This window comes from Manacus candei, unplaced genomic scaffold (genome assembly GCF_025592945.1).
Source record: "Manacus candei isolate 608988 ecotype Guabito, Panama unplaced genomic scaffold, ASM2559294v1 h1tg000027l, whole genome shotgun sequence".
Taxonomy (NCBI): Eukaryota; Metazoa; Chordata; class Aves; order Passeriformes; family Pipridae; genus Manacus; species Manacus candei.
Genome location: NW_026138075.1, coordinates 3,783,447 through 3,803,173, shown reverse-complemented (window position 1 = coordinate 3,803,173; position 19,727 = coordinate 3,783,447). Strand labels below are relative to the sequence as shown.

Below are 19,727 nucleotides of genomic sequence, written 5' to 3'. Positions count from 1 at the left end.
TTTCATTTACCTTGATTTCCGTAGTAAAAAAAGTGATCATTTGAGGTCATTTGAGTTGCTGCTCAAACTGCTCTACTATTTCTGAAATGTACATGCCTCATCTGTGCTGGCCTACGTAAGCCATCTATACACTTTCACTTACAGCTGTTTTGAACAAAAAAAAATTGCCTTTTTATTGCAAATTATTTTGGCGCAGAGAGGAGAGTTGAGAAAGTCTGGAAGGATAAAGGTGAGGTGTGTACTGTTAAATGTGAAAGAGAAAAATGCAGAATGTAACAGAGAAAAAGACCGACACAAACCTTTGCAACCAGTTCTTGGCTTTCTCTCCAATGAGCTATTCTTGGGTGTTTTTCTCTTGCCTTGAAAAATCGAGGGACAGAAAAAAGGAACATAATGAGGCAATGACTGATTGGAGATTAGAAGCAAGTAAAGAGAATTTTGAGTAACACTGGGTAGCTAAATTAGAGAAAGCTGGAATTAACAGTAAGAAAAATATTTCTTCATATATTTAGAAATGAGGACAGAGAAGGACCATAATAGCATCAATTATATTCTTGTAACAAGGTTACCGCCTTGGAACAAGAATCATGGAACCACAGTCATGGAACGGAATAAAACGGAGATCCAAATTTATAGAGCATATATATGTGCTGCTTTTAATTTTAGGAGTGGCAGCATTTGATTCAGGAACAAGGAAACATGCTTGTGGTTGAATTTTTAACACCATGAACAGCCAGTGTCTCTGCATTGCTTGGACATCTCCTGTCCCAGCACTGGCTTTGTTAGATACCAGATAGCTTTTGAGAACTGCCTGAAGCCCTGCAGAATGTAGATTAGCTCCATGCTAGCCTTTTGGAGAGAGGCTAATTTATATTTATTTGTAAACCTGAATCATTCCACAGTTTTTAAAACTGTATTCATGAGCTGTGTAGTCCAAATGAAGAGTAGGCTTTTCTGCTTATTTCTAGATCAGATCTTTCTGAATTATGCTCTTTCTTGGCGTGAATCTAGAATGTGGATACCTAAAGGGGAAGTGCTTAATTTTTTTTATTTTTTGTAATTTTCATAATTTTCCGAACTAAGTGCTTCCATTCTCATCCATTGAGGCTCTCAGTCAAATTTTCATTTTCACAGCATGAAGATGTGGTGAATACATGAGCAGTTATTCAGATTTGCTGGTTATAGTTTGAGATTAATTACAAAACACAGGTTTGTAATAATGACCTTGCCGAAATCTATCAACCATTGATCCTTTTCTGTGTCAGCAAATATGGAAATGAAAAGGATAATGGAAAGCTTGAGCTGAAGAGTAATTGGAACCTGTTGCATTTCATCCACCTTAAAAGACATGCAAAATGTTGTAATGATGAGTCTTCCCTTTATTTACAGTATACACAATTCGTGACAGTGGTTTTTATAACTCTAAAAATTACACTTAATAAATATGAGAAGATACAGGTTTTCTTGATTACATAAACGTAAATGTTTATTCAAGCTTTCATGAGAAGTTTGTCTTAATTTAAACAGAGCTAGGGCTGCTGAATGGATGCCATTTTTTTTCGATGTGGACAAGAAACAAGTTTAAATAACATCCACACTCATTTAACCAGTAAATGTATTCTACAGAGGCTTTGCTTCAGCATGATTTGCCTACTGCAATCAGAATGACTTTTCATAGATAGATGGTATTTAAGGGTTTTATCCTTCACTGATGAAGGATTGCTGGCTTTAATTAAAAAATCAGAAGAAATATGTAAATATTGCTGCTGTAGTTCAGAGCTATGCAGTATTACTTGTATTTTCCCTATTGGTCTTGATATATGTAGAAGTTGGAGACACTAGCACATTGTGGATATTGCTGCTGAGAAGGGGAAGAGAAAAAGATAGGATTGAAACACAGCCTGCGAGATGGCACAAAGCCAATGCACTGAAAAATGGCAAATGTCACATTTAACAGCTGGACATAGAAATATTTCTCTTTAATTTGGAAGGAGAAAATTTTTTTCACAGCAGGGCACTCTCAAAAGACCACAACATCAAAGAGGGTGGGTCTCCCCAGTCAAATATCATCTGGCTCCAGTGATGGAGCAAAATGAATGAACTGTCAGGACTTTTTTCCAGTGTGTATGTTTTTGCCAAGTGAAAAGTAAAAGGTTTAGTGGCTTGTTCTGATCACAGACCAAATCCTGATAATGAAAAGCTGATTCCGTAAAGTCTTCCTCTGATCAGCTGACAGGCAATGTCTGAAGAAGACTCCATATTGATTGATGGTCCACTTTGTATTGATGGCCCCTGCCACCCTTAGAGATAAGTGAGATATGCCAAATGCTTAACAGCTCTGGAGGGCTCCTGTGATTGTGTCTTAAGCAATGTTCTAATCTAATGTTATAATCCTCACAGAAACAAACTCACTTCCAAAGAAACTTAACATGATACTTACCAATACCAGGCCTGCACTCCAGCAAGAAAAAAAACCTGTTTCACATTCTCTACTAGGCAATCACCGGCAATGCTAGCACTACTCCTTAAGGCACTCTTTTCCTTTGCTTCTTGACTCTGACTTCAGCCCTGAAGAAGTTACAAACTAGCCATCTGTGCCTCTTTTTCTGACAATCCTATAATTGAACAAATTTGAATAAATAATACAGTGCAGGAATTTTTTTGATATAAAAACATGGTGACACAGTTTGTACAGCCATTACTCATTTGTTCTATGAGGAATCTCAGGCATAGTTTATCATATACTTTATTACTTGACCTTTTAATCATCATCTTGGGAACTTGACATTCCAGACATTCCAAAATATTCCAAACTAAAAATATCATTGTGCCTCATTATTTAAAACTCACAAAGGAATTAAGTACACTTTCTAAAGTATGTAATTTTTACTGAAATTCCTCATTTATGGTGAGTCTTAATGAGATGTTTAAAAAAGGATTGAAAGAATTATCTGTGGAGTCTGTATTGAAGTAGTAAATGGGTGCTCCGCTGAGATAGATGTTCTACACATACACTGTAAAGACAGTCCCTGCCCATATTTACTTACAAACTCAGAGTGAAGATAAAGAAATGGTGCACAAAAAAATGTTATCAAAATCCCTGTTTTCTACAGCCACAGTATCAAGACACAGAGTTTAAGTACTTGCTGTAAATCATGTGACAAATCTTTTTCAGAGCAGGCACTAAACCTAAGCATCTGCAGAACAATTCAGAAGTCAGAATGGAGATGCTTAGTGGGATCTTAAATACTGGAAAGTATCTAAGACATACAGACAGGGCTGACAAGTAATGCTCAGAACTAAAGAAGAACTGCATGTCTTATGGGGCAGCCACTGGAGACTCAGTGGGATACTCAAACCCATCAGAAACACTAATGGAAAATAAAGTTTGCACACTTGAATAAAACTATTTGTGCCTTAGTTCAGCAATAAAACTTTATCAGTGGGTCACAACCATTACATTGTGCAGCAATACTTTTATCAGAACAAAGTAATGCTCTGACATTGCTTGAAAGTGAAGTCACTTGTGGACAGGCTTTCTTTTCTAAGAGTTTTTTCACATGTAACACATTTTTGAATTTGGGTTTTGGTTTTTTCCCAGTTCCATTTTTTTTCTTTTTTTTTTCCACTAAATACCCATAAACAATGAGTCAAGAATTTCAAAGTGAAAATGTAGAAGTCATTGATATCTTGTGAGCTGGTGAGTTGGCCTCCAGAGATTCCTTCCAACCTCAGTGGTTCCACAGTTCTCTAAAGTGCCCTACTTCAAATCAGACCACAGCCATTCATGGTACATTCAAAGGAAATAAAAGAAATCCTTGTTTCAAGGCAAGAAGTCTTGCTTAGAAAGTTAGAGCAAATTCTATGATCCTTTACCTGCCTAAAAGGCAGACAGGCATGTATGGTTCCAAAGTGTCCAAATAAGTTAAAACTTGAGTCCCATTGTTTTCAATGGAGTTTTAAGTCTAACTTACTAAAGGATTTTTTGCTATTTCTTCTACAGGATTGAGAGTCTCTCTACAGAATCCGAGAATGTTTAATGTTGGAAGGGACCAAGGTTGGAATGTTTAGGGTTGGAGGTCACTTAGTCCAAACTCCTTGCTCAAGGAGGGTCCCTAGAGCATGTTACTCAGAATTGTGTCCAGACAGCTTTTGAATGTCTCCAGGGAAGGACACTCTACAACCTCTCTGTGCAGCCTGTTCCAGTGCTCAGTCACCCTCACAGTAAAGTTCTTCCTCATACTTATGTGGAACTTACTGTATTCCAGTTTCTGCCTCTTGCCTCTTCTCCTATTCCTTGGCACCACTGAGAAGAGTCTGACTCCATCCTCTTCAGAGCCTCCCTTCTGTTCTCTTCAGAGTCTCTAGGAACTCTGTGTATGAGAAGTCTAATCTGATTCTTAAGGAAACATGGTATTGGAGCTTCTAAAAATCCTAAAGTTAATGGAAAGAATGAGAAGCCCCAAGTGCTGCAAAGTGAAACCAAACAAAAATTGTAATCTAAGAAGTTTCATTTACAGAATGATAACTGTGCCATATATTCTATGCACCATACTTCTGAAAGTATCCTAAGCACTGAGCCTAGGATTTGTAAGTCTAAGGTCTGTTACCTCTCCAGAAATGCTGATTCATGCACAAAATTATGAAAATGGAGTTTGGAACAGTATTTTGAACTTTTACTCAACAGAAATTACAGGAGTGAGGGATCAAAAGCTGTGCTCTTCTTGTGCCATCAGCTTTCTCTTACCAGCAAGGTAAGCCCTGAATTATATTTGAAGATCAGACCTTCCTTGCTCTTATTCCTTCTCACATATTAGAACCAGGGAAATTTAGAATTATTTCTATTTATGAGTGTCTTTTGGTCCTGAGTAGTTTGTCTAAGATCATTGCATTATCAGTAAGTCACCTTAGGAGCTATGTACCTGCTCACTTTTTTCAGCTGTCCAAACTTGATGCTGAGTGATGAAATCTGCCAAAATCCTACTGGGATATTTGGTTGCATAAAGGAATGAAAAGACATGAAAAAAGCATTTTTTTAACTTCACTTTGCAATGTCTAAAAATTTTTAGAAACTGCAAGAAAATGGTCAAAGCCATGTCCTTACCTGCGAAGGAAACAGTGCTCTTTTTTCAGAGGTACCAAGAGCAACAAGGAATCATCATAACTGCCTTGATTTCCTTTCTCAGAATACTGTCTTAGGAGCTTTGTTACTGAGTTCATAAAGACTTTCCAGTTGAATTAGGGTTTTGCAGCATTGGGCCCTTACAACCTTCTTGTAGCTCCTTTCCTGATATACTTGGGATATGCATCTACCAGTCAATTGGTGTGAGAGTCTTCTGCTTGAATTACTTCAGTTTTATAATTTGCCTCTCTGCTTTTAAACCACCTTTTCCTTTTTAGTCTGGTTTTTTTTCCTGGTCTCTCTGTACATTTAGAGTAGATTGGCAACACTTTTTCTCTTAATGCTCCATGTCCCACATAGAAAAGACTGCAGAGAACAACTTCAATCTGCTGACTCCTCGTGGTCTTCTGTTACCAGGGCTGCATGGGAACACAGTGCAGTGAGCAGGGTGAAAATACCAATGTTGAGCAAAAATATCTCCACTGCAGCATGACTCATGGCTAGAGCACCATTACTTTTTCTATCCTATCACAGAACATGTCAGGAGAGTGCCAAAGTGCACGCTGTCGAGGTCCTGTGATGTCAGTGGATACTGCAAGAGCATTGGTTCTTTACAGACCTGTCTGCATATGTGCAGGTTTTCAGCTTCATGTGTGATTTTTTTCTGCTCTGTGTCTTCCCCTCATTGCCCTGGTGTTGAGTAATACTGGTTTGTGTTACGTGAAATTCCTTCCTATTCCATGACTTCCACAGGCTAGTGTCGAAACAAACCACTGAGACTTGACTTAAAATAAAACTGAAAAAATTTTTTATGAAGTCCACATAATCAGCAGGGCATTGCTGTCATGACACTTCCTGGAATAAGGCCCCAGTCCTCAAACCGCTTACACAGATGCTTGATTTCACACACGAGTAGTCCCATTGAGATCAATGGGACTACAATATGTGCGTAAGTGTTTGCTGGACTGGAGTCTAAGTGAGAGATGAAGCCTTTCACCTAGCACAGACAGTTCAAACCAGTGTTTATAGTTTCATATGCTATAATCCTTTGAGAAACATTAAAACTAAATAGCTTTTAATATTATTTGGCAAGTATTTTCTTTTATAAAATTTGCTAGATGATGCCTGCTAGATTAAAGAGAAGAAATATTACGCAGATATTACAAGATGTATGCTTCAAATCCGATATGGCTAATTGTAGAAAATTGCATTGAACAGAGTGAGCAGTTAAATACCATTGGCTGTCAGGACATATTTCTGTGCATTTTCACAGAGTGGTTGCATCCCAGGGAGTTTATTGCCAACAAGCGTTGGAGAACATTTTGATACTAACCAGTGAGGTCTCCTGATGTTTCCTCCTTGCTCATTTATTTCAGATTTTATTCTGTTAATTTTTTATAGCAGTTCAGAATGCTTTGGAAAACTTGATGGTAATTTGAAGTATAAACAAATTGACACTGCTTTGCCTGTAATATGAAAGTTGCAAAACAGAAAAATCATTCTTTGAATGAACTGTTGCATTTTCTACACGGCAAGAAGATATCATCCAGTTAGTTACAAAATAGAAGTACTTCAAAATAAGTAACTCGTTGTTGACATAGATTATTTCAAATACATGTAAAGACTGTAGTAACCAGCTTCATTTTCTACATAACAATAGACCAAAGCATACTTATTGATCCTAAGCCAACAAGCTTGGATATTATCTGCAGGATATTTATATTGTTAATTTTGCTATCAGTCCATAAAAAGTCTGAAGACATATTTTATGTGGAAAAACAAATCTGTTAGTCTTATCAACCAAGATGAGAAGTATTTATAACTAATGTCTTTCTGAAGTAATGTCCATGTAGTTGAATAGGGAACCTGTCCAAACATTTCTGCTTATAGTAGAATGAGGTTGATGACATGTATACTACTATTGTTACATACCAGTTTTATGTGTGTAAGTTGATTATTACAGATTCAATAATATTTATTAGGAGTCAGAGTTGGAGTTATTGAAATGTGATGAGCAGTCATTTCTTTATACTGGCTGAGAATAATTTGCCTATTTACTCTATAGGTAATCTAAAAGATAGAATGTCATTTACAAAAAAAAAAAAGTTGTATTTCAATGTTTGAGATGTGGCCTTTGTAAAGGATGTGATTATATAATGCTGTTATTATCTATCTACATCGGTGTTTCTTTTTAGTTAAGCTGCATTTGGAGACTTTTCCATGTGTTTTAGTTTGCTTCTGACTTGTATTATATTTAATTTTTCTTTTATATAGAAAGACTAAGAGTTGTTCTTAGAACATTTGCTCAATATCCTTACTTAGTCATCAAGATAGTGAAAGAAAAGAGAAAGAAGTGATAGTTAAATGCATGATTGTTTCTATAGAGCTTTCTCATTCAGTGTGTAACAAGGAGGAGATGCATATTTAAAGGGCCTTCCTGCCCTAAATAAGATGCCCAGCTCTTAATATTAACATATTTAAAGTCTAAAAGCATTCGTTCTTTGAACATTTTTTTATCAATATGAACCCAGCTGTAGTTTGATTGTCAGCCTAAACTATTCTCCTTAAAAGCAATCTTTTCAGGGAATTCTGTACTTGTGTTCTCTCAGTTCATGCAGCTTTTTCTGACATTTCAGACTGTGTGTTGATTTCAGAGAGAGCTAGGCACCAATATACTACACAGAATCCAGTCTAAATGACTAAGTTATCAAGTCACGCATACAATCCAGTTTGCTTTCAGTTTGACATGATTAAAAGTACTAACAAATAAATAATGTATACTTACCATAACAAACACCAGAGCTCATTGGCATTTTGCTTAACAAACACTGCCTTAGGCAAGTCAAGTCACTGAATTTTACTGTGCAATTAGCTGTGTGAGTCTCAGAGCTTTTCAGGAAAGAGACTGCTATTCCTTCTTCTTTGGGAGAACTAACTTTCCTTGTAATTTGTTAAGTTTGCCATAGAGCTCTCTTCTACCAGTATTGCCACTAAATACTCTTTCCCCATCTCTCAGAGCATATATGTATTCAACTTTACTTAGACTACTAGTTTATTCCAGAGGATGAGTAAAACACTGCAAAGTGAATTAAAAAATTATAAATAAATAAAGACATGGAAGTTTCCTTCAAAAGAAGATGATGGTAATTATGTGAGTGTTTATGAGTAAGAACCAGGAGGAAGGCCAACAAAGCAGATAACCTGGTGGGAGTCTGTTGTAGACCATCCAAACAGGACGAAGAGGCAGGTCAAATATTCTGTAAGCAGTTGGGAGAAGCCTCATAATCGTAATCCCTTGCTCTCGTGAGGGACTTCAATTTACCAGATGTTTGCTAGAAACACAGAACAGTAGAGAGGAAACAAAATGATAGAGTTTTCAAATCTCAGAGAAGTAAGCAGGAGGGTCAGCAGAACTGCCACCTGGGACTTCTGGAGGACGGACTTTGACCTGTTTAGGAGACTTGCTGACGGAGTCCTTTATGAGGCAGTCTTGAATGGCAAGGAGTCCTGGAAGGCTTGATGTACCTTAGGAAGGAAACCTTAAAGGCACAGGAGCAGGCTGTCCCCACGTGCCAAAAGATGAGTCAATGGGGAAGAAAACCAACCTGGCGGAACAGAGAGTTTTGGCTGAAAATTAAAGTTAAAAAAGGGCATTTGTGAGCTTTGGAAGAAAGGGGCGGGCAACTCTGTAGGACTACAAGGATGTCAAGAGTTTATGCACGGAGAAAAGTAGAAGGGCCAAAACCCAAATAGAATTACTTGCTGTAACAGAATATAAAAAATTATTTCTATAAATAAATTAGTGACGAAGGAGGGCTAAGGATAATCTCCACCCTTTATTGGATGTGTGAGGAAACATAGTAACAAAAGACAAGAAAAAGGCTGAGGTGCTTAATGCCTGATTTGATCCAGTCTCTAATAGTATGACCAGTTCTTTGAGTACCCAGCCCCCTGAGCTGGAAGACTGGGATGGGGAGCAGAATGAAGCCCCCATAAGCCAAGCAAAAAACGTTCAGGGACCTGCTACACCAATTAGACACACACAAATCTACACAGCTGGATGGGATCCACACAAGGGTTCTGAGGAGCCGCTGGAAATGCTCACCAAGCCACTTTCAATCATTTATCAGCAGCCGTGGCTCATCAGGGAGGTCTCAGTTGACCTGAGGTTAGCAAGAGTGATGCCTATCTACAAGAAGGGCAGGAAGGAGGATCCAGGGAACAACAGGCTTGTCAGCCTCGTCTTTGGTGATGGGGAAGGTCTTGGAAAAAATTATCTTCATTACTATCACAAGGCAGGTACAGGACAATGAGGGGATTGAGCCCAGCCAAAATGTGCTTATGAAAGGCAGGTCCTGCTTGACCAACCTTCTGTAAAAGGGTGACCCACTTAATGGATGAGGGAAAGGCTGTGGTTGTTGTCTACCTGAGTTTTAGTAAAGCCTTTGACACCATTTCCCACAGAATTCTCTTGGATGAAATAGCTGCTCATGGCTTGCGCTCTTCACTGGGTAAAAAACCTGTCTGGATGGCCAGGCCCAGAGAGTGGAGGTAAATGGCGCTAAATCCACTTGGTGACCAATTACTAGTGGTGTTCCCAAGGGCTCAGCCATGGGGCCATTACCATTCAATATCTTTATCTGTGATCTTGACAAGGGGATGGAGTGCCCCCTCAACCAACTGGTAAATGACAAGTTGGGCAGGGGTGTTGATCTGCTGGTGGGTGGGAAGGATCTGCTGAGCGACCTGGACAGGCTGGATCAATAGGCTGAGTTCAATTCTATGAGATTCAACAAGGGCAAGTGCCAGATCCTTCCCTTGGGCCACAACACCCCCATGCAGTGCTGCAGGCTAGGGGCAGAGTGGATGGAAAGCTGCCCAGTGGAAAAAGACCTGGGAGTGCTGAGTCAGCAGTTTGCCCAGGTAGACAAGAAGGCAAATGGTATTCTGTCTTGTATCAAAAATTGTGTAGGCAGCAGGACCAGAGACACGATCATTCTTCTGTACTTAGTACTGGTGAGGACACAGCTGGAATCCTGTGTTCAGTTCTGGTCTCCTCACTACAAGAAAGACATTGAGGTCATGGTGTGTGTCCAGAGAAGGGCAACAGAGCTGGTGAAGGTTTTGGAGTACAAGTCTGATGAGGAGAGGCTGAGGAATCTGGGGTTATTTAGTCTGGAGAAAAGAAGGCTCAGAGGAGACCTTATAATTTTCTACAACTACATGAAAGAGGTTGTAGCAAGGTGAGGGTCAGTCTCTTCTCTCAGGTTACAAGCGACAGAATGAGAAGAAATGGCTACTTGTTGGGCCATTGGAGGTTTAGATTGGATATTAGGGAAAATTTCTTCACCAAGAGGGTTGTCAAGCACTGAAACAGTCTTGAAACAGGAAAGTGGTAGAGTCACTATCCCTGGAGGTATTTAAAAGAAGTGTAGATGTGGTATTTAGGGACTTGATTTAGAGGTGGGCTTGCCAGTGCTGGGTTAAGGGTTGGATTCAATGATCTTAAAAGTCTCTTCCAACCTAAATTATTCTATAATTCTATAATTGCATACCTTTTACAAATGGTAAACTCAGTACCCAGGCTTATAACCATTACCCTCTTTGGCATTGTTTTCAACTTCTGCTTAGGATAGACACCCGCAGAAGACGTTTTAGTGTTGCATCACTACTTGCAAGAATAAAGCATTTGAAAATATTTAGTCTTGCTTGTAGTGCAGTCCAAGGCCCAAGAAAGCTCCACTCCTATGTTTCCATAACAGATTGTAATTTTTCTTGTCAGTTCCTGACTGACGATTTACATGCAGTTCTGAGTAGGACCCTGTGTGTCAAGATATGACTGTCAGTACTGATTATGGCAGTCTTCCTTGTCTTTCCTGTTTCATATCATCTGGGTATTAGGAAGTTATCAGCTCTTTATTTATGGGAATTTTTTCTGCCTCATGTTAAGCCATATATTGTTATGTGAATAAGCACCATGTAAATGGATAGATAATAAACACTGTGCTGAGACTGTTTGCATAGATATTGCCAAAATGGTCCTAGCCAATAGTTAGTCATTAGTTTTTCTTTCTCTTCCTTTTTGTAGGCTGATTTCCTGTAAAGCTTTTTTGGTTCAGTTACAGTGTTTTATTGTTTATCATATTTTGTTCATATATTCAACATACTCTAATATATTTACAAAAGAATAGATCCTTGTTGATAATTGGCATGTTACCATATATAAAAAATAAACTTAATCCCGGGTATCGGAGTATTTGTTTGCCTCTGAGGACTCCCAGTTTCTCTGACTTTATTCCACTCAGTGCATGTTGGGGTAGCATCTTACTTATCCAACCCAGGAGTATCTGGCCAGGTTTCACCTGGTCCTTGTCACAGACACTCAGGAACAAATGATAAGGATCGCCATAGACACTTGATTTCCGTGTCTCTCATGCTCTAGCAGTGGATATATTGCTCCTGATTACTCCCAGTCCCATTGGCCAAAAGCAAAAGAAAGCTAGGCTGGCTCCTGAGTTTGAGACTCTCTTGTGGCGGAGTAAAGAACTAGATTCTGATTCCTTTGTATGTTTTTGTGTAGATTGTTGGAAACACTCTTTTAATATATCTGGAGTATTGAATATAGTCTCATAATTTCTCAGATTATTCTCTTGATATTGAAATAGACATGCAAGGCTGTTAATTCATATGCTTTAGAAATGTTCAATTCAATGTAATAAATGTGCTTCCTCTTTACATAGCAGAATTATTACTTTCAAGAAAACATCAATTCAGGTTCATAAAATTTCAAAAGGGATAGCATTTTTGGGGTAGGACTGTTAAAGCAAATGGTGTTCATGGAGGGACAAAAGACATGAAGATGGGGTTTACTTCAGACAGGTACCTAGTAATTTAGATGCATTTGTGAATTTTGACAAAGTAATTGTGTAACAAGTAAAAATCTGATGAGGTCATCTGCTTTTATAAGGATTAGACCTACCTAGATAACATTTTTTAAGCAGTCAAAATGGTAGGCAAGCATTAAACACTTATCTTTTCATTTCAGAGCCTCCAGAGCAACTTCATTCTTTGACTTCAGAGGGGGCATCCACTGCTAAGTAGAGACATAATACTGTCTTTTTTTAAAAATTACCAGAACTGGCTCTCATGTCGTTAGCAGGGATGTCATGTTTAGGAAAACAGTGATTCCCTCAGGACTGATTTCTCATTTACTACTTCAAAACGCATCTCAAGGGAACTTCTAAAGGCATCATCAACTCTCTTTTTCCTTCTAGTCTCATTTGTTTTCATATTATGAATCCTACAACTCCCTAACGTATCATGTGAGGTTGCTGTAGTACACGCTCTTGCTGCATCTGAGATGTAAAGGAAAGGATACTTGTTTAGGGATTACTACTGCCCCTTGCTTGGATGTCCCAGCCATTTCAATGCATGCTTTACATCCAGATTTTCTTGTTTATCTGGCAGTTCATTATTTAAGGCCGGCTTGTCAAAACAGGTTAAATATTCTTTGGGAAACATGGTTACATCTTTGAGACACCACAAATATGTTTAATACAAAAAGATTGGCTTGATAAAAGAAATATGATAAACTTGCATCCCCCAAAATACTCTTCTGCTGTTCCATGTAGATTTCTAAAAGTGTCAGTACGCAATGACAAACTCCATGGCAATACATTCCTGGAAAAGACACAGAGGGACAAAGCAGTGAAAAATGATTGTTGATGATTTGTTCTAACTACTTGACCTTGTGACATCTCCCCCAGATATATGACCAAGATGGGACACTGCAGCACTTTATCGATGGTGGAGAACCCAGTAAGTCAAGCTGGATGCGGTATATTCGATGTGCGAGGCACTGTGGAGAGCAGAACTTAACAGTGGTTCAGTACAGGTAAAGTGTTTTCTGATTTACTCAATGATACAAAGTTTTACTGGAAGGTCAGGCTGTAACTGTCACTAGTACTATTGCTTTTCGTTGCAAAGACAGGAGCAGAGTTATGGATGTGTTCATATGGGGTGATAATAAAAAAATTCAGCATGAAGCTCCTGGGAGCCTGAGCAGCCCTGTGTCACTGTGTGGCCACCATGCTACATGGAGCCCTCTTTTCTGAATGATCTGATCAGAAGCAGGCCAACACCAGTAGTCTTCCACCGTTAATAGAGTTGTTCAACTTCTATGTTGAACGCACCTGCTGACCAACATTGCTAGTGCTTGTACCTCTTACGTTGCTGGCTGGAGAAAGTCAAAGTGTGAAAAAAAATGTAAAGAAATTATGGTGCATTTTACTTTGTACTTGCAAACATATCCAGAAAACCCAGACAACACATTACATAAATACATGATCTCAGTTATAAACAAACCTTTTGCCTCAGAATCAGAAGCGACCGCTTGGCCTTTTTAAATATGGTAGGAAACACATCAAAGAATGCACCAGGCTTGCCAGTTGCAGTGAGTAATCCTGATTTTAGAAAGCAGAGTTTCTTTTATTTAGGAAGAATCTTAAATTTATTTAAAGTACCTTTAAATATAAAAATAAAACATACAAAAAGAAATCTAAAATGAAATATATAAAGTTTGATTATGCCATAGGGTTCCAATTTAAAAATGGTAAAATTGTTCAATTGCATTTTCAGCTTTTTTATTCTCTATCCAGTTGACTAAATAATGCCACAGTTAAAAAAATAACAATTCTATTTATACATTACAAATCTTTCATTATATACTTAAGTATCTGCTATCTATAGCTAAAATACCATAGGATTTTAAATAAATACACTGGATAATGAATAAAGATTGCTGTGATGAAAGAGTATTTTTGTGGGTATCTTGTGGACTATTTCTCAATGTGGTGATGTGTGCCTGCACATATATACATAAAAATAAGAAAAAAAAATATGCGTACATAATATATAGACGACAAACATAAATGAAAAGTGAGCATGAGAAAGTCATTACACATCTGTCAATATTAAGTGGATTTTACAACTCTCCTTTCATGGTGGAGTTTTTACTTAGAGTTCCCCCTGTTGATCTGTTTTCGATTACTTCAGATCTTTATAAAATGAACTACAAAAACACAATTTAAAAAACTGGCATCCATCACTGGTGACTGCATCCAAGTGTAAGAAAATAGAAAAGTTGGACACTGAAAAACCAGCCTAATTTTTATTGTACATGGACGTTCTCCTCACAGAAAGTCAGCTGGTTTAAATTCATTCTGTTATGATTTGTAATATCTAAATGGAATTTTCTTCAAAGTGCTCTTGATTGATTGACCCTTAGCTGAACGTTTTGTTTTTATTTTGAGGCTGACAATAATGTTTGTTGGCATGTGTTCTGCTTCAACTGCGTTGGGACGCCATGAAGCTATCTTTATGAGTCATCCAACCACAATACTAAATACATGTCAGCAAAGGAAATATTATCCAAAAAGGGAAAAATCCCTTTGATGTACTTCAGCATGCAGAGATTTCTGCGAGTTTTGGAAGCTCTGCACACTTGTAAGGAACGGTGTACACTTACACATTTTTTTCCCTGCCTACTCCAAGCCTCACAGACCACCCATTGCTCAAAAACAGTTCTGGTCTTTCAGCGGCAAAGTGTGTCATTTGGTTTTAGCACATTCATTTGCTGGGCTGCTGTGTTTATCTTAAGGGAAGCCAAACTGAGAGATGAAATGTTACAAGGGTGAAGTACAAAGTAGACTCAATTTTTCTCAAGTTAAGAGATGCTGGTAATTTATAGTGTGGCTTCAATTTCCATTTTTATGTAACGGTGGAAAGAATTAACTTAATGTGTAGCTCTGGGAAGAAAGAGAGGGAGAAGAAGAGGAGGAGAAGGAGGAGGAGGAGGAGGGAAGGAGAAGGGGAGACACAAAGGGGAGAGTTTTTGTCAGATATTCATAGAAGGCTAAGAAAACCATTCTGCTTAGCTAGCAGTGCCCTCCTGAGACAGGGTGGCAGTAAGCGAGGAAAATAACAAGATAAATGAAATTTTTGCAGCTGCTAGTAAAATATTGAGAATCTGCACTTTTTTATTGATCTTTATGATCCTGTTGCCAAGAGCCACTTTGCGGTGACAAAATATGTTGACAAGTGCATATCTCACTGCCATGAAAAATGTGGTAGAAGATTCTCCTTATGTCTGCAGTGTTATACAAGGAACAAATTGCATTGCTACAGCCAACTCTTTATAGAAAGTCTAAATTTAAGGCCTACCAACCCTAAACACTTTTATCTTGAACTTCAGAATAATGTTTGTAGCAATTCTTCACTCAGAAAACTGGTTGAAGCCTAATTTTTTTTTTTTTTTGGTCTATAGATGTTTTTCTGCCTTACATAAGCTGTTATAAAAAATGGTCATTTCTTGGTACTTTGACTGTATCATTTTGGTATGTAATCCTTCAGCAAGAGTGGACTGTTCTTCTTGTATATATTGAATTTCTATCCATCTCACAGAAGTGTGTTTTACTGTTCCATGTGAAGCATGAGGGGGAAAAGCCACTGCAAACTGATAACATTTCTCTTTTATCTTGAGCCTGATTCTAATCTTACACAGTTTTTGCTGCCATGTAAATCTGTTAACTGTAGAAGTATGATTCTGAAGCTATTTACATCACTGCAAGATTAGAATAAGGCTCTTGTTTTTATGCTAAAGACACTAGGATTTTCCCCTTTTTTCCCCTCAATTCCTGCTTCAGTGGTCTAGAAATACCCACAGTCTTTTATCACAGGAAGAATGTGATATCACGCTTATGGTAACACTAATTTATATTTACTGAAGGATCATTGACATTACCCTCATGTTCCATATATGTGAAAATTTTATGATTGAATGTTCTGATTAACCCAAATTTTTTATTTCCCCTAAACCAAAGCCTATTTTTCTCAACAATCCGAGATCTCTCTTTTGGTGGTACATTGCTATAATGAAAGGTCACTTCACACTACTTCAAACCTTTTGCTAAAAGAACTTATTCACATAAAAGAACTGTTGTCTATTTTCCCCTAAATGATGTTAAGTTTAGCTTAGATGACAAATGCTAAGTTGTTTAAACGGCTGTATTTGCTGAACTGTGTGCAACACTTTGATGCTTATAAACATAAGCAAAATGTACCATTTCTAAAATCGCTTTGAAAAAAATCACTTTGAAACTGACATTGCAAGAAAATATCTGTATTTTCTTAAAATCTTGGTCATTTTAAAACCTCACTGTTTAACACATGCTTGGTACAAAGTGCTTGTAATGTCTTTGTTAGCCTGTGCAACAGGAATAAAATCCTTCTCTATGACAGATTTGGTTTTAAAATAATCGGTAACTTATTCATTTAGTTATCTGCGGAAATGCTCCCAAAACAATGAATTTCTACTATAACATTGTGTATGATAAGAGAAGAATGCCCTATTCCTAAATTAGTTTTTTTTTTTTTTCTTTTTCTCTTGACTAGATCCAATATATTCTACCGGGCCTGTATAGATATTCCCAGGGGCACTGAGCTGTTGGTGTGGTACAATGACAGTTACACATCTTTCTTTGGAATCCCTCTCCAGTGCATTGCACAAGATGAAAATTGTAAGTTCTTCCTTGTATTTTTACCTATGTAAGCCATAATTCCTGTTTCATTCCTGATCAAGTATATTCCTAGAGTGTTTTAGAAGGTGGTCCATCCCTTGAAGTGTTCAAGGCCATCTGGATGGGTCTTTGAGCAACCTGGTCTAGTGGGAGGTGTCCCTCCCCACAGCAGAGGAGTTGAAACTAGCTGAACTTTAAGATCCCTTCCAACCCAGAGCACTGTATGATACTTTGATTCTCTGATTCTGTGATGTTAAATTTTGCACACTTAAGATGTGCAAAATTATGGTATGAATCACTCTTCCACAGAAGTGAACTCTATTGTATTGTTAATCAATTTGCTTGGTCCTCTCCATTGCTGCTAGGTTTATCACAAGACACTCCCTTCCCAAAACTGTAATGCATTGCAGGCCCAGAGGGCCTCTCTTAGTGATTCTTTCTTCTATTACCACTGAATATATTGAGAAAAGCTTAGACTGACTAACTGTAGAGGTTAGATCCTTGTAGTTAGATGCAAAAAACTGCTTCTCTAAATACAAACTGAGTGCAAGTAAACAGAAACAGCAATGAACCTCCATTGCATCCTGTCAATCCCCATTTCCATCCATTCTTCTACCCCTTCTCAATATTTTATTTTTTAGTTTGCTAGGAGTCCTCACAAAACTAAACATGCAACTAACACAGACCTGATCTAGTGCTAGACACATTTGTCTGTAAATAGGAATGGGTGATCCAGGCACACCCTTCAGTTTTACTACTTGTGTGTGGAACTTGATTAGAGTTTGCATCCATTTTGACAGCTATGTGTATCTATGTGGTAGAAGAAACCAATAATGGATGCCTGATTGACTTTGGTCTAAAGTAACCCTGTGACTGCCCACTCTTAATCAATTACACATAAGATGTATATTTTTGGTCAAGTACTTGGATACTTAAACAGGATGAACTGCTAGGATGAACTGGTGTCTTGTAGCAACTTAAATACTGAACATGCAGCAATAAAACAGCAAGATACCAGAGATTAAACTGTCAAAAATAAACATCTTTTTTCATCTTGAGTTTTCAAATCTGTTGGTCTTGAGAAAAGTTTAAAAGAAATTTAGTTACTGGCAGTAATATTTGCTGATAAAACTCATGCTCTGCGGTGTACAATACAGAAATATTATTTTTTCTTTCATGAGCTGAAGCCTACAAAAACTTTATTTGAAAAGGAAACATTATGGCTAAAATCTCTAAATATTGCCAGTTGCTATTTTGTTGAGAGAGAAATCAGAGTTTCAACCCCAGAGACACTAACATGAGTAGATGAAATTAGTGGAGCCAGCTGCATACGACTTAAGTGCCATTTAAACTCTCAGAGTACACCTGCTTATCTTCTGCACAAGGGTATATTCACCTGCACAAACTCTGCCTATATTCCTTAGGTCTGATCAGACATCCTGATCTTATTGCTTCTGTGGACTGTCATGAATACAACTAAAAGAAAAGAAAAAAAGTTATCTGCTTCTTGCAAGTGTGTTGGGGCAAAATGGAAGTATACAAATTGTTCCCTGTACGGAAGACACGTGGAAGATGTATTATATATTTGGAAACTGGTAATAGACAGCTCCACAGATGTAACTCTACTTAGAAATTAGGTTCTCAGATACTCCTAAAAAGAATAGATTAGGAAGGACCTCAAGTGACATAAACTAAAGAGCTTTTAATATAATAAAATTGGAACCATTATGATTGATGTAAGAAATCAGTATATAACTCTAAAGTAACTGGCATGGTTTAAGATAGGTATTACAAAATCATTAATTTGTATCACATTTTTATTGTATCTTAAACAATGTTGGATGATTCCAGCTCACAACTGAAATTTAATTCTCATATTTGCTCTTAGAGATCTATCATTATGACTAACCTAAACCAAGTTATAGTTTCTAATCAACAGTTCAGCACATGCTATGTACCTAGTTATAGACACAAACACTTTGTGACAGTAACTACATAAGAGAATATAAATAGATATATATGTATAAAACATATTTAATTTAAAAATTTACATCAAAATATTATCTCATGAGATTGAGTGTGCCAAAATTAGAAAGCATTAGAACTTACTTGGCCCCGGTGGCCTAAATTATGTTTATTTTTGGATTGCGGTACAAGCATTTGTTAGCTCACTACTTTTCCACAGGATCCTTGCTTCATTCACTGAACGACCTACATGGTACTCAAGGATTGAGGCGGCTATTCAACTTTCTTCTTCATGTTTGACCTCTTGCTTTCCTCATCATGCAACATTCAAATTCAGCAGTAAATCACTTCTTTGTGCATTTGTTGCTGAAATATCTGAATTCCTCATAAGCCATAGTTAATTGATGATCATAAGACCTTCATGGGACTAGAAATTATTTTCATAACTATTTTGTGGGTAGGAAACTGATCCACAAAGACATCTCTGCCTATACTTCACGTTGTCTCATGATTATTACTCTTAATAGTATGAGACACGTTGAAGTCGCTGGCTTCTTGCTGTATTGGCAGTGTGGCTATTTGTGACATGTAATAGTATAATATCCTTAGAGGCTGCCCTTTAAGACGATAAGAGAACTATTGCTGCAGTAGATATTTAAGCCCTATTGTATTTCAAGGCGTGTCCGAGAAAGGATTTTTTTTCCCCATGCTCTCAAAATTCATGCTTGTCTGCAATATAGCAGCCAGACATGCTGACTGCAATATACGGAGTCAGGGCAATATACAAGTGCGGCAATGTTTTCTTTCAGATGACAATCCCATTGTGTAATAAATGAATATCACAGTAAGGCTTCTCTGGGTCCTTTCAGTCTAGGACAACCCTTTGCATCAATTTTCATTTCAGTGTCACAGAATCAGCACCACCCTTTCAGATTCAAGCCCACTTTTTTTTTTTCTTTCTGTGCATTGTTAAAATAAAATTGTTTAATTGTAGTGTCAAGAAAATGGATGTTGATATTTTTTTGGTCTCTCCCAAAACCGTATTAGTTTTAAAAAGGCATAAA

General features: G+C 37.6%; 1 protein-coding gene and 1 long non-coding RNA gene across 2 annotated transcripts in view; one reads left to right on the top strand and one right to left on the bottom strand.

The window, feature by feature from the left end:
- The window catches only part of PRDM6 (PR/SET domain 6), a 74,492-nt gene that overhangs the window by 36,755 nt on the left and 18,010 nt on the right, over nt 1-19,727 (top strand). Inside the window, exons 4-5 of the mRNA XM_051789389.1 lie at nt 12,889-13,016; nt 16,574-16,698. Of these exons, the coding sequence (XP_051645349.1) occupies nt 12,889-13,016; nt 16,574-16,698 (253 nt within the window). The remainder of the gene's footprint in view (nt 1-12,888; nt 13,017-16,573; nt 16,699-19,727) is intronic.
- The window catches only part of LOC127471970 (uncharacterized), a 30,383-nt gene continuing 23,189 nt past the window's right edge, over nt 12,534-19,727 (bottom strand). Inside the window, exon 3 of the long non-coding RNA XR_007904816.1 lies at nt 12,534-12,802. This is a non-coding gene — a long non-coding RNA (uncharacterized LOC127471970). The remainder of the gene's footprint in view (nt 12,803-19,727) is intronic.